Raw genomic sequence first — 24,291 nt, forward strand, 5'->3', positions numbered from 1 at the left:
CGGGCTAATCAGTCTATCCAGATGGCCTGCCAGAACCTGGTGGACCCAGCCTGCACACAGTCCCAGGTAAATGCTTGACTACTCTGCAACATCACACTAATGGCCAGTTTTATCGGCAGTCCTCTTCTTTTCAAACACCGAGTCTTAATGTCAACCCAGTTCACTGTGTTTGTGCCCAGGTGCTGTCTGCTGCCACCATTGTGGCCAAACACACCTCTGCCCTCTGTAATGCCTGCCGCCTGGCCTCATCCAGAACTGCCAACCCTGTTGCCAAGAGGCAGTTTGTCCAGTCAGCCAAGGAAGTGGCCAACACCACTGCTAACCTGGTCAAGTCCATAAAGGTTTGTAGTCCTTTCAAATTCATCATCAGTTAAATGAACATTCGATAATCTGTGCCAAGCCAAAGCAAATGTTTGGTTTGCATTTCTAAGACCATACTACGGAAGTAGTTTTGTCAAGAATGAGAGAGAAACTCAAACCCCAACTCCTCTGACACCTCCATACAAAAAAAGACAGCTCTCTGATTCCAACTTTGCAGTGGTGTAGAGAGCAGCATTTTCAAATGTTGTTAGGCAGTTTGACAAGCTCATCTTTTGAAGCATATAGACCTCCTAGTCCTGGTTGATCATTGTACTAAATGACTTGGCACTTGAGAGGCGGGTGAATTTGGAGATAAAAAGGAGCCCATCAGCTCATTTATGACCTTTAGTATGCTCCTTCAGCTGTCATAGCACAGCTTTCCTGTTCCAGAAGTATAGCCTGTTGGGTGGTTTTGATTGAGCTGATTTAGTTCTGGTGACATATCAGTACAGTGTAATCTTGACTGTAATGCCCTATCCCCCTATGCAGGCTTTGGATGGAGCCTTTAACCAGGAGAACAGAGAAAAATGTAAGGCTGCCACTGGTCCTCTGATAGAAGCTGTGGACAACCTGACTGCCTTCGCGTCCAACCCAGAGTTTGCCAGCCTTCCTGCTCAGATCAGTCCTGAGGTAGGTCCTCACCTAAACACTCAGTCATTGCAACAATTTTACTGATATAGCTAATCGTAGATGTGAGGTACACAAGTGCAAGTAAGTTCAATCAGAAATGAAGCGAGAGCATGGTCTGATAGTTCACTACTTCTTTTTATTCTTATCTTTCATACTCAGGGTCATGCAGCCATGGAGCCTATTGTGGTGGCGGCAAAGACAATGCTGGAGAGCTCCACCGGCCTGATCCAGACTGCCCGTTCTCTTGCTGTCAATCCCAAAGACCCCCCCAAATGGTCAGTGCTGGCTGGACATTCCAGAACTGTGTCTGACTCCATCAAAAAACTCATCACCAGCATGAGGTAAACTCTACTAGCCCAGATATATATACTGTATATCCTGAATGAAGTAAAATCAGAAGACTGAGGAACATTTTAGTAAGATTTGTTTCTCTGCTTACGTATAATCAAGTAGCATGTCTGTGCAAATTCTGTCATCCAGGTCATAATATGCTGAAAAAACTTAGAATTAAAATTTAAATTACAACCAGCTGCCTTCTAAGTTTTTTTTTCAGCATATTGTCAAGTGGGTTTCAAGAGTCTCAAAGTGAGACAGTAATCACTTATTGCATCCTCTTAATTATTGTATACACCCTCGCCCTCTTGTGTGTACTTGTGCAGAGAAAAGGCTCCTGGCCAGAGAGAATGCGATGATGCTATTGAGGTGCTGAATGGTTGCATCCGTGAGGTCGATCAGGCATCTCTGGCTGCCATAAGCCAGCAGCTTACACCCCGAGAGGACATCTCCATGGAGGTAGGCACAAACTTTCAATTTTGTGAGGACCTACTTACCTCTGCCCAGTAAAGTGGGTGAAAGTCAGAAACCACCTGTGGAAGATCAGTAGTGACCTTGTGTTACAGGTGAGGGATCACATGGAGCCAATTGTCATCCAAGAGCTGTAATAATACATCTGTAATAAGTCTATTGGCAGCCAGAGAGGATGAAGGTAAATTTGTGCTTGAATGAAAGAATAAGAATTCATCTTGTATGCGTGTGTTTTGCAGACTCTCCATGAGCAGATGGCTGCCTCAGTTCATGAGATCAGTAACTTGATTGATCCTGTGGCTGTGGCTGCTCGCTCTGAGGCCTCCCATCTGGGTCACAAGGTAAAAATTGACACAGTGTACTATGAATGTTGACTAGCTGATGGTCAGTCTCAAGACTAAGTTGGGTTAGAACTTGTCCAAGCCTGACATGATCATTTTATTTCAGAATCTGTTTGGAACATGTTGTCATATGTAAATTTGTTCCTCACAGGTATCTCAGATGGCCAGCTACTTTGAGCCCCTGATCATGGCGGCCATTGGCACAGCGTCTAAGATCCTCAGCAGCCAACAACAGATGGCTGTCTTAGACCAGACCAAAACCCTGACGGAATCAGCCCTGCAAATGCTCTACACTGCCAAAGAAGCTGGAGGAAACCCTAAGGTACTGAAGCTGATACTGATCATATTCACTAGCGTCCTCTGGAGAAGCTAGTAGAGAAACCTGGGTAAATGACACTGTCCATTAATTTTGAGACTGAGTCCTGCAGAGTGCAACAAAGCATATGACCAATAATATGGTGCAGTGAATGCAACACAGTACGTATTGTTCTGTATGTATTGTGGTTTCACGAACATTAATGGCAGCTTCAGTTATCAGTGAGATCCTCACAACAAATGATAATACAAAGGTTGCACTTTGGGGAAAATAATGTGATTGAGATTTCTCAGACCTATGTATATTACGTTGCTATTGTTCTTTAAATTCCAATTGTTACCTAAATGTCCATGCCAATCAGCCAGCAAAAATCAACTTAATCTTACTTAGAGAAAAATACACACAATAAGAATGTATGTAATAGTTAACTCAGTAGTCTTCATTATAGTTTCTATATTTACTGTATGTTACTTGTGATGTGACATTGCTGGTAAGCCATGTCTAACAAAGTCAAAGCATTGTAGCTGCTCCAGTTGAACTTAACACTGAAAGGTCCTGATTTTAAGCTTCTAAGCTTAAACATAATATGATATTTAAAAGTGTATTTTGGAGATTCTTATTCACTTCCTGACACTCAACAACTGCCTGTTTAGCCACCATCCAAAGGAAAAAACAGTTCAGCCTCCATTCATATGTAAAAGCAAGCCTATGAAAGACAGCTATAAGAAGGGATTTGAATGATGATGATGATGTATAATGATGTGGTACCTATCTATAAAAGTTATATATTATCTATTTGTTCATCATTAATTTTACTTAATTGTAGCTCAGATTTGATACAATTCAGCAGGCAGTTTTGTTGGATCAAGTTCTTTTCACATTGGTTGGGATCCTGCCATATACTGGATTAAAGCAGACTCGTCAAACAGAACTGATCCAGTAGTTTATGGTGATGCCTCCTCTTCTGTGGTGCCTCTGATTTCTGGCATTCCCTATGGCTATATCCTTGGCTCCCCTTTTTTTTATCTGTATACATGGTTCTGCTAGGACAGGGGTTTTCCAAGTCTGGCACTGTGGGCCCTCTCTCATCATATTAACCACATTGTTGGGCCTATAGACTATTAGGCAGGCGGTTTTATGGTTGTGGCCGACTGGTGTATAACTGATCTATGACATGTTATCATTATTAATAATGACACTGAGTGCTTTTATGCAAATATCTCCATGAGGGTGGCTTTGAAGCCATTCATCATATTTTATAAGCTTATGAGGGGGAATGTCCCACTAGAATTTTAAATTGCATTAACTCAGAGGCTAATTATTTTGTATTCCCCCAGTTTCTAACAAATTCTGTTCTGATCTCTCTTCGCTGGTGACCTTAAGACCTTTCTTTCGTTTTACAGTTCCACTATTCCAGTTCTGCGTTTTTTTTTTATTTGCGGTACTGAGTTTTGAATATTTCAGCATTGCCCACTCAAATGTGTTATTTTTTTTCCAGGCAGCACACATGCAGGAGGCCCTGGAGGAGTCTGTGCAGATGATGAAAGAAGCAGTAGACGACTTGGGTGCCACTCTGGCTGAGGCAGCCAGTGCAGCAGGTGCTGTGGGTGGCATGGTGGAGTCTATCAATCATGCAATTAATAAAATGGAAGACACACCTTCACTTGAACCTGAAGGCACCTTTGTGGACTATCAGACTACCATGGTTAAGACGGCCAAAGCAATTGCTGTCACTGTGCAGGAGATGGTGAGACATTTTTATATTCATCCAACAGGCCTAAACAGTTCTAATGACTGGCTTCCATTCTGAAATAAAGTAAAATACTTTGAGAAGTTAAGAAGCCAAGTAGTAAATCCTGTTAAAATTATATCACTTAGCATTCTAAGGGGTCCAGAAAACAAACTGGCATTGATAGCCTACCACAGAGCTGGTTCAGTGATTCATTCCCACATTCCCCCCAGTGGTAGTCCGAGCCTTGCTTCTTATTTCTATCAGGCCCCTTTGCTAGTTATTACTCAGCGAATATATATTCTCATCTCTCTTCAGGTAACCAAGTCTAACACCAACCCTGATGACCTTGGAGGACTGGCCAACCAGCTGACCAATGAGTTTGGAAATCTGGCAGATGAGGCCAAATATGCAGCCATGACCGCAGAGAATGATGAAGTAAATAAAAACCCACCAACTCGTCTTTTCTTTTGAAGCACTTTACAGACCATGTCAGCGCCTTGTGTCTCACTTTTGATCATTTTGATGCTGTTGAGCAGATTTCCTTGTTTGTTTTCAGATTGGTTCTAACATTAAGAAGCAAGTCAGTGAGCTGGGTTTCACCTGCACAGGTCTAGTAACAAAAGCTGGAGCTCTGCAGTGCAACCCCAACGACTCATTCACCAAGAAAGAACTGATTGAAAGTGCCCGCAAAGTCTCTGAGAAGGTCAGACCACGATCAATCATTTCACTTCTTTTTTCAGTTATTTTATGCCATTATTAAATGCCCATAATGAAGAGACAACAGGAAACAAAGGAGTAAGAGATGTCACACATGTTCCAAACAGGGGACATAACTGTTGGTTGTGTTAACCTGCTAAGCCAAATGTGCATCTCCAGGCACTTTATTTGTAACACCACTCCATCAATGTGACATTTTCTCATACTTGTACTATAATGAAGTGACCTGGATAATAGTGCCAAAAAAAATCAGAAGGCTGTCCTTCATTTGACAAATAAGAACACTGAGGGAGCTCTATCAGCACTTAAAGTTAGGCTATTAGAAAGCCCAGTAATTGCCAAGGTGAAGTGAAAGAGGAAATGATTCAGTGGATGAAAGACAGCTTATACTGTACTCAACACATCTTGCCAGCTGGTAGCTGACAGAGCGTTGAAGAGCCAGGCACTGAAGGCCAGAAGGAGCACATGCAGTGGATTCCTCCTGGTGAAGTGAGTGCTTCTGGATTGGGAAATCCCACATTCAGAGCAACTTCTAATGACTTTCTGAGAGTAATGTTCCCTGACTTCAAACCTTTGGCTGAAGTTCAGCTGGCAAGTCCAGTTTCCAGCATGGAAATGTGGATGCAGTTGGGGGAAATGGGATTAACCTAAGGGTTGGGTCTAAAGCAACAGGGAAAACATGGGGCGGAGACGGGAGAAAGACTGTGATCGTGACAGATATGCACAGTAAGTCCAAATTTGATTCATAAAAGATTTTTTTTTTTTTTTTTTTTTGCAGGTCTCCCATGTTTTGGCGTCACTGCAGGCAGGTAACCGTGGCACCCAGGCCTGCATCACAGCAGCCAGTGCTGTGGCAGGAATCATCGCAGACCTCGACACCACCATCATGTTTGCTACTGCTGGAACTCTGAACAGAGAGAACGCAGAGACCTTTGCTGACCACAGGTATTAAGAAGCACAGAGCTGCAGTCAAACCAGAGTTTGGGGGTCTGTTCCAGAAGTAAGAAAACCTCATTCAGGATCCCACTGACTTTTGTAACTGTGCCAAAAATGATAAATTCAACACTGGAACAGAGCCTTTCAGTATGTCATGTCATACTGCATGTTTACATTATTACAGTAGTTTTTGGAAAAAATGTTTTCATTATTTATTAGTGTTCAAATGACTTTTCCCATAAGCCCTAGATCTTTGCAGGATAAATGTCACAATTTAATAAAATAGCTGAGTCCAGGAGGAGTGAACATTGTAGAACTTTTTAGCCAGCAGAGATTACAAAGGTTAAAAGTGTGTTTGGGAGCTCTATGGATATGGATTAAACTAAGTTACAGTCATTTATATTAAGTATTCAAACTTTTGTACTTTGTTTATTCATACAAAGTGTAGTTTTTTTTTTCTGTGTTCACAACAAAATTATTGTTTAAATTTAATAAAGTCCTGAAGATGTAAACGTGCCATAGCAACTGCTGTAGTGGAAGTGATATGTCTTAGTATATGAAAAGTAAACGCCAGGAACACATTTTTTCAGAAAGAGAGATGAATGAAATTCTGAACAGTAGATTGTGCTGAGTTACTGAAGCTAAAGGGACAGGGGCTAGCATAAACGTGAGGACATGTCTTCATTAAATACGTTACCCTTGTTTTTGCATTTTTGGAGCTCTTCAGTAATGGCTTGTGACTTTGCGATTTACCTATGTGCAGAGAATACATCCTGAAAACAGCCAAGGCTCTGGTGGAGGACACAAAGCTGCTGGTGTCCGGTGCTGGAGCCAGTCAGGAGAAACTGGCTCAGGCTGCCCAGTCCTCGGTGTCCACCATCACCAAACTGGCCGATGTGGTCAAATTTGGAGCTGCAAGCCTGGGTGCTGAAGACCCAGAGACTCAGGTACAGTGCACAGAACTGCCTGTCACTAAGCATGTACAGTGGTACGTGTTTCACCTGTCTGTGTCCTTTTAAGGCTGTCACTTTTCATTTGAATTTCAAACATGCGTGGAAAAAAATGAAAATTATTTGAACTGTACTGACCTGTTCAGACCTGTTGCACTGGCAAGTCAAACTCTATTTATTTTGCGATCCTTTAGACTAGGGAAGCAAACTGTGATGACTGCTATCTATGGTGTATTCTATATACAGTATGGAAGGACACACCTTCATAAACCCACATGTGGCACATGAACTTGGGCAGAGCTGCTATTTCATGCGTGCAGGTACAGTTTCCTGTGTGAAAGCATCAAGTGAAATTGTACATACTGTGATCTGCACTCTACAGGTTGTACTGATCAATGCAGTGAAAGATGTGGCCAAAGCTCTGGGTAACCTCATTAGTGCCACCAAGGCAGCTGCAGGCAAACCTCACGATGACCCCAGCATGCTGCAGCTTAAGAACTCTGCTAAGGTAAGATACAAAACCCAAAGGCACATGAGATGTATCTACTTTGACTTTTGCTTTATCTCTGGGCGCCCTGCTCTGTTTCATATGAGGTGGAGCAATGCATGAAAAAATTCAGTCATAGTTTGGAAAAGAGGGGTGTGAGAAGCTCTGTACTGTTAAAACAGAATTAAAGAGCTCTGTGAATGTAGGTTCATCGACTGGCAGTGCTTTTTAGTTTAATCTATGATCTGACTTGCTGCTCTAGGTGATGGTGACCAATGTAACATCCCTCCTGAAGACTGTGAAGGCAGTGGAGGATGAAGCCACAAAAGGGACCAGAGCGTTGGAGGCTACTATTGAACACATCAAACAGGAGCTGGCTGTGAGTAAATAAACATTGAAATAGGAATGTGTTTGGAATAAATGCTTCTGTACTACACCAGCCAGTGGGGGATGCTGTAGCTTAGCCCCGGCTGAAACCACACCCCTTACAGCAAGAATGATTCTTTTAGATCGCTGTGTGTGTGACACTGTAGCATAACATTCATATGACTGTTGGATGCGCAGGTGTTCAGCAGTTCTGACCCACCACCGAAGAAGACCACTCCAGAGGAGTTCATTCGCACGACTAAAGGAATCACTATGGCAACAGCCAAGGCAGTGGCTGCTGGGAACTCTTGTCGTCAAGAAGATGTCATTGCCACAGCCAACCTCAGCAGAAGGGCCATCGCTGATATGCTGCACTCCTGCAAGGTTGGTCCACACAGCAGCAGTTGTCATGCCTAAATGATGGAATAGGAGAAGTTCCACAATCATTTATAGTCTATCACATCCTCAGATCTTGAATGCTTAACAACACAAATTATTCAGAAAAGTACACAGTTACTAGTTTGGCTTACCTAGAACATGTGTGTAACTGTGATATTGAGACCTTTCAGAAATATTGTAATGTTTTGATATTAAGATAATGCAGAGATAATTACTTCACCATCTCTGACTGGACCATGTTCCCTTTCATCTTTGGGACAATGTTACTTATCAACTGAAAAATGCCTTTTACTACTGTCATTTTTCTTATGGAAGACCATATCATTTGCTCTTTATGTCATTATAAGCCTTACCATTTAACATGCTAAATGCCCTTCTGCCTGTAGTGTCTGTGCTTGGTGTATATGTTGATTTCTGACTGTTGGCTGTTTCAGGAAGCGGCCTACCACCCAGAGGTCAACAAAGATGTCCAGATGAGAGCTCTGCGCTATGGCAAAGAGTGTGCCTCTGGATATCTGGGACTGCTGGAGCATGTGCTGGTGGTAAGACATCTTTACTCATACACACTAACGTGGCTATGATCAATTACTAACACAGATAACTTGGTATTTAGAATAAGCAGCAGTAGCCACCATGAAGAGGAGTGAAATAAATAAACTAATCCAGCCTGAATGAAGATAAAATTAGAGTAAACAACACAGAAATGGCCACGGTGTGGTTCTTTTATAAACACACCCTCAGCAATCTTGAATACATTTCTTTGGCAGAGGATGATATTAACTAATTTCTAAGTAAAAATGGAGGGCCAGCTCCAGCTAAAACACCCAGTATCAGGCTCAGTAGTGCCTCGGTGGATATCAGACACTCTTGCAACATAGTCAAACACATCTCTGCAGAATCAGGTGAAGTTCAGCGATTCTGGATACCGTCTTTGATAGCCTCTGCCTGGCTACAGGCACAGCTCTGCTAGACTGCCTTCACATGGGGCAGCATGGGTGCAGAGCTGCGTCCCCTCAAAAAAGCAGCGCAAGGAGAAAGAAAAGGAATATAATAATATCATAACACCATAGTGTTGTCACGATACCAACATTTTGGTACCGGTACCGGTACCAAAATGTATTTCGATACTTTCGATACTTTCGAAAAAATGTCATTACTGACTTTATTTTAATAGAAAATCTTAGAATAACATCAAAATAAAATTCAAAATACTAGGTTTTTCTTATTGCACTAAAAAAAATTTTTTCAGTAGTGCCTCGGTGGATATCAGACACTCTTGCAACATAGTCAAACACATCTCTGCAGAATCAGGTGAAGTTCAGCGATTCTGGATACCGTCTTTGATAGCCTCTGCCTGGCTACAGGCACAGCTCTGCTAGACTGCCTTCACATGGGGCAGCATGGGTGCAGAGCTGCGTCCCCTCAAAAAAGCAGCGCAAGGAGAAAGAAAAGGAATATAATAATATCATAACACCATTTCTCTCACAGTGGACGGCCTCTTTCCTGCAGGGCCTAATGGCAGTCTACTGTAGGAGGTTGGGTGTGTCCTGCATTGGACCGGCTCCACAAATGTCGCAATGCACACAGTCACATCCTCTGTTTGTTGCTGTGTTCACATTCTGCAACTCTGCACTTCAGACACCAACACTATACGTATTACATGGCAGCAGAGGCCGGTGTGTGCTCACCTCACCTCAGAGCAGTGTTCCTCGTGGCACAGCTGTTCAAATGGTATGAACTGAGTTAAGTCATTAACCTGGCACACATGACCTTTCTGCTGGTCACTGATTGCGCTGTTAAAATGGCGCCATAAAATATCATTTAATAAGCACAGAGAAAGAGGCCATTTGGAATAACATCTTTGATAAAATCCAGCCAGATTGTGTACTCCAAGTTTTGAATCGCATCATCTCCCAGATAACCTGTACATCCCACTGAGGACTAAATGTTTGTATGTATGATTATTCCATGACATCTGTTGTCTCTGAAATATGTTAAAAGTGCACCTTCTAATTTGCTCAAGCTTTTTAAAATATAGTCATGTGGGAGTCATTTCCTTTAATAAATGCAGTAGTTTGGTCCCAGAGATGTTTGGAGCTTGCAGGGATAGGGTTCACAGCATGCTGGTTGCATGCATGCAAACCTCTCCATCTTTCTGGGATCAGTTGTCATGTGTTTGATGTCCTCTTTTTTTTTTCCTTCTCCCAAATGCTCTGTCAATGTTCCTTTAAACTTGTGGCTCACTGATGTTGCTGCAAGCCGGTGAGTACACCATATGACTGATCTGCACAAGTGTGGGGCTGCATTGGTTGAGTGCTTCACCTAATACATTATACCACAGCAATCCTGTAGAATACAATCTGCAGCATGTCAGCAGATGACAAACCAGCTGTGCTTATGGACAGGAAGGGATGTTTGGACAGTAGCTGTGTGCACAGGTTGTCGGAGTGGAAACGATGAAGGAACCTCAACCATCACCTGTTGTCATCATTCAGTGTCAGCCCCTCACAGATGATTAAAAATAAACACAAAGGACAGAAACAACAGTGATGGGGATCAGTGGAGAGACGAGGGTGTTTTGTTTTTGTTGAACATTTATGCAGAAGCTTCTGATCACATCAAACTAGAAGAAACATATTGTAACGAAACAGTTTTTGAGGGCATTGCGCAATTTGCCTGTTGCACAAATGATATTATAAAAAACAGCTGAATTTTTTTAAAGCAATTCAGGTCAACTTGGTAGCTTTTTCTGGAGCGTTTGACTATTTCACAGTTTACTATATCAGTTTCAATTGTTAGGGATTGCAGATGGTCACAATTTCCATTTTTCCATCCAGACTTTGAGTGGCTGAAAAGTTGGGCCAATGAGAACACAGGGAGGACTTGATATACATACTTGGTGATGAATTAGCTGAATTTTTCTGAATGGAATTGAAATAACTACACATGTGCAGTTGAAATCACATTAACCTCTGAGACTGAGTGTTAAATTTATATATTTATTTTAACTTTGATATTGAGGTATATTTTATATTCTTATTGAATGTAAATAAACCATTATTCCATTCTCGGTGATTAAGACCTACTGCAGTGGGTGTTGGAACCAGCACTGTAGATGTGATCAGACCATCTGTTCCTGCCCTCTGAGCCTTGGCGTAGAACCAGCCAGCTTGTCCACACTCAATTTCTCTCGTCCTTGACCTCTGTAGGAAACCCAGTACGCGCGCTGACCTGCTGTGCTATGTTTTGGTTGTTGTTGACGGACTGCCGTTAACACAAAGCACAAGGGGACTTTTTACCTTCCAGCCTCATAACATTACAGTTGAATCAGCCTTACTAGAACTGATGCATGAAGTTGTGTTTGTGTGACAGATCACACCACGTGCCCTGTTTCCCCCTCGTCTAACTTTGTTTCAGCTGCGACACCCTGGTAATGGTGTCCCCTCGGCACATATGTTGCCTGAACGTGCGTGGGTCAGTTTGTTGCTGTGCAGTGAGTGAATGTGTTTCCCCGTGGCTTTACTTTGGCCCCAGCATTCGTTCCTATGCAGTTATATTGTCGCCTCTATTTTCACATGACAACACATCTGAGTGAACTTGAGCTGGGTATGGGCTGAACCCTGTTAATGCCCTGCACCTGTCAAACACTGCTCCAACCTGAATACCTCATGTCCACCTAGGACAGTCTGAGGACACCAACTGAAACCCAAACACATGTGAACACCAACAAATCAAACTGGTCTGCCATTATTTTCATTCACATATGAGATGGGCACATCATTTGTTGGCATATTTGTAACTGTTCCTCTCTGTAGTAGAGCTGCTGACAAAGTCGCACTGTTCACACCTGAAGAAATCAAAGTATTATATTTTTATACTTTAGTTTATAGTACTCATCAAAACTGACCTAACAAGTGCTTTACAATAAATATAAAACTAAATTATACCCCTAGTATAAAAAAAAAAGGAATTAATGCATGGGGGTTGGCATGACATATTTTGATTTGTAAACAGCAGCAACATCAGTGAAGCTGACCATCAACCTTATTTTAAATTTCATGTTTCAGGTTGAAATATAATTTGTTGAGCCAAGGGAAAGATGCAAATGATGGAAATGTGAATGCAGTTAATGGAACTGAGATCTGCTTACAGATTGCAGGGTGTAGTAATTGATGAATTCATTTTAAGCTCTCATACTGTAGCTCTGAAACAGCTGAGCCAACCACAGTGAAGCATGACTACAACAGATCGACCAATTTATGGCGCAGAGCAGCATGATAACACACGTGACCACAAATCTGCAGCCAGAGGCAGATGGTGTGGGTTTTTATTTAACATGCACAATGATGGTAAAAATAAATACTTAAAATATTTGTATGGCCAGTCTAACACTATAGTCCTTTTATTTTAATCAAATCTCATGACATCACACTAGAATGGGACACTGGGCATTTGTGATGCATTTCAGAATAAAACAAAAAAAATAAATAAAGTTGGAACAAAGGCAGTGACATACAGATTTGACAAGATGCTGCAGTCTGACATCTCACACATAAACAGCATAACACAAAGTCATTAACAGACCAGTCTGATGTGTATGGGGTTACACTGCAGCAGCTTAGTGTCATTTGCATGTGATTTAATGAAGTTAAACACTGCTCAGCTTTTTTGGATTGAAGGAGAAGCTTTTCATGTAGCATAAAGCAGCTGTTGACAACTTAATGGAAGAACTGACTAATTTATAGATCAGTGCAGGCTGATTTACTGAAGCTCCAGCTTTAATCACATTAATATAAATTGTTTATGCCAAGTTATACTGGTTAGAGTGTTTATTTACAATGGTTGGTCTATATTTTAAGCATTATTTTGTCATTATTGGGCGATATTTTGTTTACTCTTGTTGATAAAATCACCATAGTGGCAGCAGATTGACACCAGTAACAGAGGTTTTTCACAAACAGACTGGCAAAGCAAATTTTACAGTCAGAAAAATGCCAAACTGGTTTTTCCACCATCAACAAAATAGGGCCCCCAATGGAGTTTCCTCCCCTCTCTCAAGTTGCATATACACAGGTGGGTCACAGATAAAACAGGAAAACTTAACATGCGTTGTGATAATGTTGTTTCACCATGAGTCTTGGACTTCATCCTTCAACTGTGGGGATCTCGACAGGACCAGTGAACCGTGTTCTTTGATCCGGGCTCGTGTCTTTCCACCTGTTTCTCTTATTAAAGACTATGAGTTAGTGTTTGTGATATGTGTACTTTAATCTTACCCACCTTTATCATTGTATTAGCTTAGCGCATGCTGGGATTTGATTAATTTGTTAGAGTAAACATGTTTAGCACCAGTAATATAGAAAATGAGTGGTTGGATTAAAAGTTGAGAACTTTTCCCTTCACCCACAGATCATCCAGAAACCATCTCATGATCTGAAACAACAGTTGGCTGGCTACTCCAAGAGGGTTGCAGGCTCTGTCACTGAGCTCATCCAGGCTGCTGAGGCCATGAAAGGTAACGTAACCTTTGACATCTTTAATAACACACTGATAACTGAGCAAAACTATATTCCTCAGTGTGTGTGTCTTTCAATTTGCATGAAATGGTATCAGGGGTCCTTATTGATCTGATGCAGTTGTATAGCTGGAAGAATAACACCAGCCATTACCAGACATTTGCTACTAGCTTCACCATGGTAGTAAGGGTCATTAACTGCATTTAAAAATAGCACTGGTGGCAATACATTAAATCATTTTATGTCAGTAGTTATATTGCTTGAAATTCTGACTTGGTGCTGCCCCTGTGGAAGTATCAAAAAAGTTTGACAGCAAAGCACATTGTGTTTCAGATGTCCTCAAGTCAATGCTGAAATAACCTGGCAGTATTTAGAGCACGTCATGCAAATGAGCCCTGGCAGTAATTTGAAGTAGGATTAGTAAACACACCCCTCAGGGTTCTACAGCTTCACACAACTCTGTTCTGGGTTCCCCCTCTTAAGAGGCAAGTCCAAATTACATTGAACTCAATGTCCATGGAGGCATTCAGCCATCAAAGTGAAGGAAAGTCACCCTCAGAGCTTTATATTACAGATTGATGTCCCTCTGCTGCAGCTTGAGAGACACTAGTTGCAACTGAACCCTGCTGCCTGCATGGCTGTAGGTTCATAACTTTATTTAAGTGATGACTGTTGAGTGGGATTTTGTCTTATAGAAATCCAGCATGAGATCCACCTACCAAGTGTGAGCTGTTCCAAACACCCTATCCCTTCTGTTAAGCTTCTATACTTTGCAAGTAACTGAAGTCGTACTGTAAATACATAAGAATTAAAAGATTCTTCTATGACCCCTTGTTGGCAGAGAGGACAGAAACACCACTGTTGTGAATCACAGCCAAATTAGCTCCAAACTGAAAATGAGATGAACAACAGAAGACATGACATGTTGATGAAACGTATCTGATGCATTAAACTATTAGCTTACTACCTTTACACTTCATTTGCTTTAACCAAATATTTGCTCAGCTTACTACCTTTACACTTCTTCATTTGCTTTAACCAAATATTTGCTTTGAAGTCAGTTAATCATCACTATGAACTATACAGTGGTAGGTTCAAGAGTGGGAGAGCACATGAGTAAGACAACAGTACCTTTTTGGCAAGTTAACTCTGGATGCTTACATATCCATAAGTAAATATACACTGCATACACAACACACTATGCATTATATACAGTACATTAAGGTAGAAGACTTTGCTGTTTGGCAGTAAGAAAGAGAAGAGACAATTTGGTATGAGGATCATTAGCCTCAGGGCTGGAACAGGATCCAAGAGGAAAAGTGGTTAATACATCAGGAAGAGTGGCAGAGGGACAATCTAATGTGTGCAGTGGGGCACAAAAGCATGTTTAAAATGATCTGTATGAAGAGCACTTTAAAATGAATTCAAAGGATTCAGCAGAGCCGTTATACAATATTCAGCTACTAGAAATCCCGGTGAAGAGTGTAAATTGTTGTGTTGGGTATTTCCAGGCACAGATTGAGCCAGCTCTGTCTGTATGTGTTGTAGGCACAGAGTGGGTCGACCCCGAGGATCCCACCGTCATTGCTGAAAATGAGCTGTTGGGAGCAGCGGCAGCTGCTGAGGCCCAGGACCAAACCCAAGGTTAGAGCAAGCAGCATTCACACTGGGCTTGGTAACCTCAGGACAGGGTCACACATAGTGTGTGCTGTCAGCTCCTCACACTATGAATGATGGCTGTCCCACACACCTTGCCCTGTTAGCATTTGAATGTTCTTCCATTTCAAAGTTGTTCTGGACACCAGCTTTCCCCATGCTGTAGATCATCCCTGATAACTTTTTTAAGGGTGGGACTCGGATTGCTTATTTATTGTTGGTTGACCTCTCTTGTAAACAGGAGGCAGATGAGAGCTTGAACTTTGAGGAGCAGATTCTGGAGGCAGCCAAGTCCATTGCAGCTGCCACTAGTGCTCTGGTCAAAGCTGCTTCAGCAGCACAGAGGGAGCTGGTGGCTCAAGGGAAGGTACGTATGAACCCAAGTCAAGGATGAATATACTGTGAGACCTACCGTGCTAGTGCAGATGACACTGAAACCCTCCACAGAAACATGGTTAACTGTGGGTTTCATCTGTGTCGCGCACTATAATGTGACTTGAATAAGTATTTTACTGAACCACTGGTACATTTTTGGAGCACACCTGTCTTTACACCCAAATGCCACCAAGACACACGGCTTGACATACCAACCCTAACAGTGTCAACATGAATAGCATTTCTTTTATCTTTTTTAGTCATTTATTTAAATGTAGCATCATGCATCAGGATGCATTTTTCCATTACTGCCATCCAAATGTGAAGGTTTAGGATCCACTGAGCCAGTTTTCCTCTGTTTTCAGGTGGGAGCAATCCCAGCCAATGCGGTGGATGATGGACAGTGGTCTCAGGGGCTGATCTCAGCTGTAAGTTTCTTTCCTCCAGCTTTTCTCTTAAAGAATTTTCAGTTATTAGTAAAACATCTTACTATCGATGCCTTTGAATCCTCAGGCTCGAATGGTTGCTGCAGCAACCAATAACTTGTGTGAAGCAGCCAACTCTGCAGTGCAGGGACACGCCAGCGAGGAGAAGCTCATCTCGTCAGCCAAGCAGGTGGCGGCCTCCACTGCTCAGCTTCTCGTGGCCTGCAAGGTCAAGGCTGATCAGGACTCCCAGACCATGAAGAGGCTCCAGGTGAGCACTGCATATTGATGTCTAGCAAGCTGCTTCACACACATGACCACTGTCTCTGCCAGATAACATCTAAGGCTGCTACTGTCAGAGGGGAAACTCAGAGCTCAGTCACCCTTAACTGTTGTAACCACTGAGGGGAAGGATAAGCAGATGGATCATAGGAGTTTAACACTGGGATTCATGGTAAAATCAGACAAAATCAATTCTGAAACATACAATTCTCAAACCCTGTCAGACAGCATGTGCACACGCGACACAGGTCTAGTGAATGCGTGCTTGAACCCATTCCTATGAGGCAGATGTCACCCTGCTTCTCACAAGCTGTTTTTACACTTCACTGATAAACCACTGAATGACACCAGATAAAAGTTGTTTCAGTTAAAAATATTTAAACGTTGGTGTTATTTCATTTATTTTTGTTTGTGCTAGCAACACCAGTTCCTTAAAGCTGTGCAGAAACCGTCTTGCATGCAACCCTGGTCATGAATGACAGTCACCTGATGCTCACTAACCCATTCAGAGGCCCAATAAATGTTGTACCTGTATCATTAAAAGAAAAAAATCTCATGAAAAGCAAATGGAGGAGGGTTCCCTTTTCCAGTATGTTACAGTATGGACAATCAGGATGACAGCATTATAAATTGTAAACACACTTCATGATTATGATCCAGGAGGATGTTGCAGCCAGACACACCTGAGCCACACGGCTCATTCTTCTCTACTAAGAAGACCTGGAAAGTGGACAGACTACACAAATGCACAAGAGGCAAAACTCATGTGCATTGCTCACACAATTGGGAGAAATAAAACAAACACATAGAAGAACACAGGAGGCTGGCAATCTGAAGAACCACCTTGAAATCCATGGGAATAACATGTACACCATCCCATGCTGGCTGCTGTGCTGTACTGGATTACTGCAGGTGGTACAAAAATAAACTGGTAACTCTGTGTATAGGCCAATTCTGTCCGTGGACCACCTGCTACCATTTAAAACAGTCCTTTCCTCAGATATTTACACATTTGACAGAGAGAATGAACATTACTCAGCATTTAGAATGATGACATCCTTTAAAAGCAGCGTGGCAAAGAGTGAAGAGGGCAAATGCTGCTGGTGTAATCATAGATCAAGGCTTATGTTTCCAGTTCTTGGTGCCATGGCTGGACTGGTGGATTGTTTCCAGAGCTCCCGTAGACATAAATGTATGGGAATTACTCTGGTGGCAGCTGCAGGCCCAGAAGAGGAGGAGATAAGCCATTGCTGATTGGATCAGAGAATATGAGATGGCCTGGACCGGCTGATGTGCTCACAGCTAGCATACACACAGCAATAAAAATAGTAGTTTTGAGTGGATGGGATGACAGAAGATACTTCAGTAACATTATTTCCATCAATGACTCACTATTTTATTGGAGTTGAAGAAGAAAGTGGCTTTTTAAAGGGGTACGCCACCCAGTTTTACACAAAGGTCAGTGTGGTGAGTCCTATTGAAGCTGTGAGAACAGTAATGAGAACAGTGAGTTTTGTCACATCTGATGTTGCCATAGTGATATCCCACCTCATTTTATCTTGTACATCTGTGCCCCACCTTTATAGAAATGAAATACTACATCTCTGGAGCACCCCTTTAAAAGTACTGAAGGCACTCTTACCTGTGCTAAAAGAGAACTTTAATCCTGATGTAGCAGCTGTATAGATCGTACCGCTCACCTTTGCCCCTAGCCAATCCAGCCTAAAAATAGACTATACAACATTAAAACCACTGGCAGGTGAAGTGAACAACGCTGATTATCTTGTTACAGTGGCACCTGTTAGAGTGTGGGATATATTAGGCAGCAAGTGAACAGTCAGTTCTTGAAGTTTATGTGTTGGAAGCAGGAAAAATGGGCAAGCATAAGGATCTGAGTGACTTTGACAAGGATCAGACTGTGATGGCTCGACAACCGGTCTACAGTGGTCAGTAGCCCACCTACCAAAACTGGTCCAAGGATGAACAACCAGTGAACTGGTGACAGGGTCATGGGCAGCATGTAGGTATTGAAGGCTAACCCATATGGTTCGATCCCACAGAAGAGCTGCTGTAGTACAAATTGCTGAAAAACCTACTGCTGGCTATACCAGACATGTCAGAACACACAATGCATCACAGCTTGTTGTGTTTTGGAGCTCCACAGACTGGTCAGAATACCAATGCTGAGCCCTGTACAGTGTGCGCATGAGTGTCAGAACTGGACCATGGGGCAATGCAAGAAGATGGCCTGGTCTGATGAATCACGTTTCCTTTTACATCATGTGGACAACCGGGTGCATGTGTGTCTTTTAGCCTAACTGAGGTGGCACCAGGATACACTATGGGAAGACAACACGTTGGGAGATGCAGTTCGATGCTTTGAATAATGTGCCCTGCCACACTGCCGAAATGCTTTCGGAATGGTTTGAGGAACATAAGGAGTTCAAGGTGTTGACTTGGCCTCCAAATTTCTGAGCTCTCAATCCGATCAAGCATCTATGAGATGTGCTGGATAAACAAGTTCTTATATGGAGGCTCCACGATGCAACTTGCTGGACTTTAAGGATCTGCTGCTGACATCTTGATGTCAGATACCTGAGGAAACGTCAGGTTTTTTAGAGTCTGTGCCTTGATGGGTCAGAGCTGTAAAGGACCTGCACAGTATTAGTCAGGCGGGTCTTGATGTTGTGGCTGATTGGTGTATAGTCAGTAGTGGCAGTACTCATTCTTTACCGAAGTACCAAACATGAAAATACTCCTTTACAAGGTAAAAGTCCTGCAGGAAAACATTACTTAAGTGAAAGTGCAAACGTATTAGCATCAAAATATGCTTGAAGTTCCAAAAGTCAAGTACTCATTATGCAGAATAGCACAGTACACATGAAGGTATGTCATATTATTAGATTATGATTATTGATGCATTATGGTGCACATCATATTCAATGTTGCAGAGGGTAAAGGTGGAGCTATTTTTAATGAGCTAACCACAGTAATGTTGTTGTGCTGAGGCTTTTTTGCCATTGATTTGTTGACACTTGTGCAGTTCTTCTCACCATGTGAGGTATTCAGCCCTGAGTCGTTCTGGAGGCTGCACTTATTGGACTGCATTGTGTGACATTCTTGTCAACCCTGTAGCAAATGGACAAGACAGAATGTGAATGGGTCAGTTCACCCATTTTATTTAAACAAATGTCTCTCTAGTTTTGGTATTGTTTATCCAGGATTTGAGATGTCAGTCTCTAAGATTTCTGCCTTCGACCCAGTACAAAGAGGTGAGGTGAATGGAACTGGAACGTCTCTTTCCAGGAACAATGTCTGTATGGGCATTCACAGAATTCACAGACCTCACTCATCAGTGGTTGTGATAGGATGTCCCTGGATTTGGATGTTTTGTTTTGTGAAAAGGCCTCTTCAAGTTAACACAGGTTGCTAAGTTGCCTTTAAAAGTGGATTTGATGTCAATTTTAAGAAAATCAGCCCCAAGTTGTGCCTCTTGAGGAAAAACACTGACAGCCCATTTAGTTCATGAAGGGATCGTCACAGTGTTATGTTGTATGTCAGTACCATACTAACAGTGACATTCCAAGCAAAAAAAAAATCAGCAGAAGAGGAATCACTGGTGTGTGTCTGTGCGCGCGTGTGTGTGTGAGACTGTGCCGTCTTCTGCCAGCTCAGTGTCTGGGTTCAGCCCGCAGAGCTGCAAAAGGAAAAAACTCCTCTTTGCCAGAGCCAAACTAGCCAATGAGACAAGTGTCTGACCACGTGTATGTTTCAGCAGGCTGCTTGTTGCCTTTTACAGCTATTCTCAGGCACTGGACAGGAAAAAAAGCCTGTTATGGTTTTGTCCCTGAAGTTTTCATTCCCTTTCCAGGAGATGCTGTTATCAAGAAGCACAGTCATCTCTGCTGCTGTTAAGCATTGATGAATTCACCTTTGACAAAAATAAAATGAATTACTTGGTTTATGTTGCCTTACTAGCATTCTCTGGAACCTTCCACTGTGAAAAGTTCCAGAAAAAGGTAGTAAGTGGAACCTAAGCTACAGTGCGTGTTTTCTTGTTACTATATTTTTTTCCAGTGTCAGGAATGAACTTCACATACTTCACTCAACTTTTGAAATCTTTACTGATTGTGTGTTTCTGCAGGCTGCTGGAAATGCTGTGAAGAGAGCCTCTGATAACCTGGTGAAGGCGGCCCAGAAAGCAGCGTTTGATGCTCAGGATGACCAGGCTGTGGTGGTCAAGAGCAAGATGGTGGGCGGTATTGCTCAGGTGTGTCAAAGAATCCAAACACAGCAATGCAAATACAAATAGAGCTACCCAAACACACAATGTACATAGATACCTACCACTGTAAATTGTGGGTAACATCTGTAATAAATGAGAGCACCTTTGCAGCACAGGACAGAACACATTTAGAGTAGAATAAAAGTGAACAAGGGTCAGCATTTGATTGTCTTTAATTTTGTCCTTACTGATCCATTGAAAGATTCCTGGATAGGCCCCGATACCGAGTACATTTCCCTCTGTTCAATAAGGAGCGGGACAAAGATGCGAACATTAGCCTAAACTTTGTTGTAGTACCACAGGGGTTTGAATGGTCACTAGTTCTGTTTTGCCGCTGATTAGTTGTGTGGTTGAAGCTGATGTCTCCTCAGCCTGCTGACAGACTGTGTTGTGTTGCAGATCATCGCCGCTCAGGAGGAGATGCTGCGGAAAGAAAAGGAGCTGGAAGAGGCCAGGAAGAAGCTAGCCATGATCAGACAGCAGCAGTACAAGTTCCTTCCCTCAGAGCTTCGGGAGGATGGCCAGGACCAATGAGAGCGTGTGCACCAAGCACACACATCAGTAATGTAACAGTGATCCATGGAGCGCTCGGGACCTTCCCTCAGCTCCATGTAAACAGAGGAGGCTTCATGCTTAAGTAGAAATGTTAGGCAGAGTGACTCCAGTTTCACAGGGCATATCAGGATGGTTTCTGTCAATCTGTTTCTGTATTTAATATTACAAGTCAAAAATGTAATAATGCCAATTATTACAAATTTGGATAACACTGAAATATATTTGTATTAAGATCCAAATTGAGGTATTTGTGCTTTTGATTATATATGATCGTATACTTTTTCAACATATCTGGCTCCTTTTTCATTCTTTTGTCTGGATTGCATGTCGCCGTTGTGCACATGCTTTGTGACTTCAAAAACGACAAAGTACTGTCATTAAATTCTGCTCGCCTTCACTGTTAGAACTTACTGTTAGAGCTTAGAAATAGGAAGGCAAGCACAGTTTATGCTTCTATGCAAATTATGAACAATGTATGCAAATATTTTATGCAGATGTTTTGTGTGGGTGGGTGTGTGTGTGTGTGTGTGTGTGTGTGTGTGTGAGAGAGAGAGAGAGAGAACATGTTTAGAGGTAATGATGTTCAGTATTTGTCATACTGTTCAAATCTGAGGTAAAGACAAGGAACTAAAATATTTTTTAAGTTTAGATTTAGAAAACTTGCGACAGAACAAATCAGTAAAATATTTTTAATACATTTCATAGCTCCATCTTTAAAATAATGAATCTACAACAAGATGCTATCTTAAAAGTTGTTTGTGTTAGTATTTCGATTTAAGCGGCCTCAATATTTAGGCCAGGATTAGATTAGACTTGGTTGCGTAAAGATTATGAAGCCATATATTTAATGTTCAAGACATTTGACATCATATTGACTGTATCTGTGCGCTCAGTGTTTACTGACTCACTTCAACGTGTGCCATTTAAGTGTCTGACAGAGTGCTTATTTCTGTCAGTACAATCCTGTGATGCTAGTGTGTATTCCTGATGATTTGGTAGATATTATGGTTAAATAGTACATTAAGTTCAGTTTATTTCTGATTATCAAGGGCTTAATGTTATCACACTGTTTGTTTCCAGTATATCAGTACTTGCAAAGGGCCTTCGGTGTAATTATGTGATACCAGCTATTTACCCACTATGTGCACTTAATTCATAACTAATTTCAGTAGAATTCAGTAATGCCATGCTTGCACACCTTTTTTCCCTTTTACATATTTTCTAGAACAAACAACCTTTCTTTTGTACACGTTTGACTTAGCTGTGGTATAAATGTAATGCTGGTGTACAGCAATACCACCTCATGGGCACTGTAACAGAGAATTATATTCAATAAAGCCACCTTTCAGTGCAACTGTTGACATCCATTTCTTACATAAGATCCTTGTGAACATCACCTTGAGGGAATTTCCTCAAATTTGGCACCAATGTCCACCTGGACTCAAAGATGAAGTAATCAGATTATGGTGGTCAAAGGTCAGTGACCTCATTTCTGTCCCATACCTGTGAATTTGACAGGTTGGCGGAGGCATTCAACTGCTAAGCAGTGACTGTAGTTATTTTTTACATGCAAGCAGTACACGTCCAGGGAATAACCTGAATGGGTATACAGAAGTTAAAAAGGGGTAAAAGGTTTTCTAAAAAAAAGAGTGAATTAAACATAAAACAGGCCTTCTTCAGGGATCAAGTAGTAGGTTAATTTCCATCTTTTCTGCAGCAGTGGAAGTAAATGAAGCCTTGAAAACTAGCGCAAAAACTGATGCAACTCTAGGCTGTGTAGAAGAAAAGAACGAGATGGCTTTGGCTTCAGACGGTTCATGGGCAACACACTGTCCAGACTGTAGATTAGGAGTGAAAGCTAAGCAACCTACAAGTGCAACACATTTGTGGGAACTTCTGGACTGTGGGAACAGGTGTCTGTTCTAACAATATTTGATTTCAATTGTAGAACGAATGGCAAGTGTGTTCGGCTGTTGAATTACAATAACAGGAAGAACAGAGGTATTCTAAAACTTTGGCGTGGGAGTGTATGAAGAACATACAGTATGATGGCGATGACTCTATGGCTTTGTGAAAAATGACTAGTTTCCACTTCTATCCCCTTCTTGAACTTTCCTCAGATATGTGGGATGTATCAAGCCTATCAGTTTATTTTATTCCCTTTTCTGACGCACCAGGTGAAGCGTTGACGTACCTGCCAATGTAGTGAAATCAGTGACTTTCTTGGTCGCGGACACGGTGGATTTATCCTCACATACTGAAACGCACGTCACGCGCACAGACCGGACAGCTCTCGCTGCCTAAATATGGACAACGTGCCTGTGCAGATCCACAATGAAAAAAGTCTGGCGCTGGTCCAGCTGCTATTCCATCCTCGAGCTCTTCCCGAGCCTCTCAGACAAGCCGCACGCGCGCTCCTGTCCACCTCCGTACCTCCGTACCTCTTACCGACCGCCGCCTCTGTCTCTGTCCGGATAACCGAGCACACTTGTTCTGCTGAGAAGACACGAACTGAGGAAACATGGAGGCCATCAAGAAGAAAATGCAGATGCTGAAGCTGGATAAGGAGAACGCAATAGACCGGGCAGAGCAGGCTGAAGTTGACAAGAAAGGAGCGGAGGACAAATGCAAACAGGTACAGAAAGATGGAGCAACACCACACCAAACCACCTTCTCACCTGAATTTAAAAAGACAGTCTTGTTTCTTAGTGTCTTGGCAGCCTCATGTTCTTAATGAGTTATGGGATAAGTATTTCTTTAGATTCTAAACCTGGTCTAAACTCCTTTATTAATGCAGCATTCTTTGCAGTAAGGCCGTAAAAAAAAGAAGTGAACTCAAACAATAAAAGAAAACATTTGTAGAGTTTTTAAAGAGAGGCAAGATGGACTGAAAGTGTGGACCTTTGAACCACTGCTCAGAAAAATCACTGAGCAAACTACTTGAAAAAGACAAAGGTAATGTAAGCTAAATGTAATGTACAATATGTAACCTTTTAGTAATTTTCTTTTGACCATGACTTAATAAATAGCCAGGCAGTGATATCCCCCTCAGAAGGTTTTCAGCCATCCTCACCCTTGTAAGAGAGAGAGGGCCAAGGTCCAGGGTGGGAGCTCAGCTGTCAATCAGTATGCAAACAAGCTGCTGGAAGACCTCAACAT

General features: G+C 42.1%; 2 protein-coding genes across 5 annotated transcripts in view; both read left to right on the top strand.

The window, feature by feature from the left end:
• tln1 (talin 1) overlaps positions 1 to 22,486 on the top strand; it is a 78,130-nt gene extending 55,644 nt beyond the window's left edge. Inside the window, 24 exon segments of the mRNA XM_020600998.1 lie at positions 7 to 66; positions 180 to 341; positions 850 to 990; positions 1,150 to 1,331; positions 1,650 to 1,782; positions 2,034 to 2,135; positions 2,287 to 2,457; positions 3,950 to 4,198; positions 4,499 to 4,618; positions 4,740 to 4,886; positions 5,679 to 5,845; positions 6,600 to 6,783; positions 7,169 to 7,294; positions 7,536 to 7,652; positions 7,838 to 8,023; positions 8,473 to 8,580; positions 13,448 to 13,553; positions 15,103 to 15,172; positions 15,174 to 15,198; positions 15,452 to 15,577; positions 15,951 to 16,013; positions 16,099 to 16,281; positions 20,437 to 20,562; positions 20,977 to 22,486. Coding sequence (XP_020456654.1) covers positions 7 to 66; positions 180 to 341; positions 850 to 990; positions 1,150 to 1,331; positions 1,650 to 1,782; positions 2,034 to 2,135; positions 2,287 to 2,457; positions 3,950 to 4,198; positions 4,499 to 4,618; positions 4,740 to 4,886; positions 5,679 to 5,845; positions 6,600 to 6,783; positions 7,169 to 7,294; positions 7,536 to 7,652; positions 7,838 to 8,023; positions 8,473 to 8,580; positions 13,448 to 13,553; positions 15,103 to 15,172; positions 15,174 to 15,198; positions 15,452 to 15,577; positions 15,951 to 16,013; positions 16,099 to 16,281; positions 20,437 to 20,562; positions 20,977 to 21,111 — 3,189 coding nt within the window. The 3' untranslated portion in view covers positions 21,112 to 22,486.
• A 985-nt stretch (positions 22,487 to 23,471) lies between these two features.
• The window catches only part of tpm2 (tropomyosin 2 (beta)), a 20,148-nt gene continuing 19,328 nt past the window's right edge, over positions 23,472 to 24,291 (top strand). The window contains exon 1 of one of the 4 annotated variants that reach the window (XM_020601073.1): positions 23,472 to 23,767. In XM_020601073.1, the coding sequence (XP_020456729.1) occupies positions 23,654 to 23,767 (114 nt within the window). In that variant the 5' untranslated portion in view covers positions 23,472 to 23,653. The remainder of the gene's footprint in view (positions 23,768 to 24,291) is intronic. The other 3 variants (XM_020601072.1, XM_020601071.1, XM_020601070.1) reach the window with 3 other exon arrangements.

This window comes from Monopterus albus, unplaced genomic scaffold (genome assembly GCF_001952655.1).
Source record: "Monopterus albus unplaced genomic scaffold, M_albus_1.0 scaffold50.1, whole genome shotgun sequence".
Classification (NCBI taxonomy): Eukaryota; Metazoa; Chordata; class Actinopteri; order Synbranchiformes; family Synbranchidae; genus Monopterus; species Monopterus albus.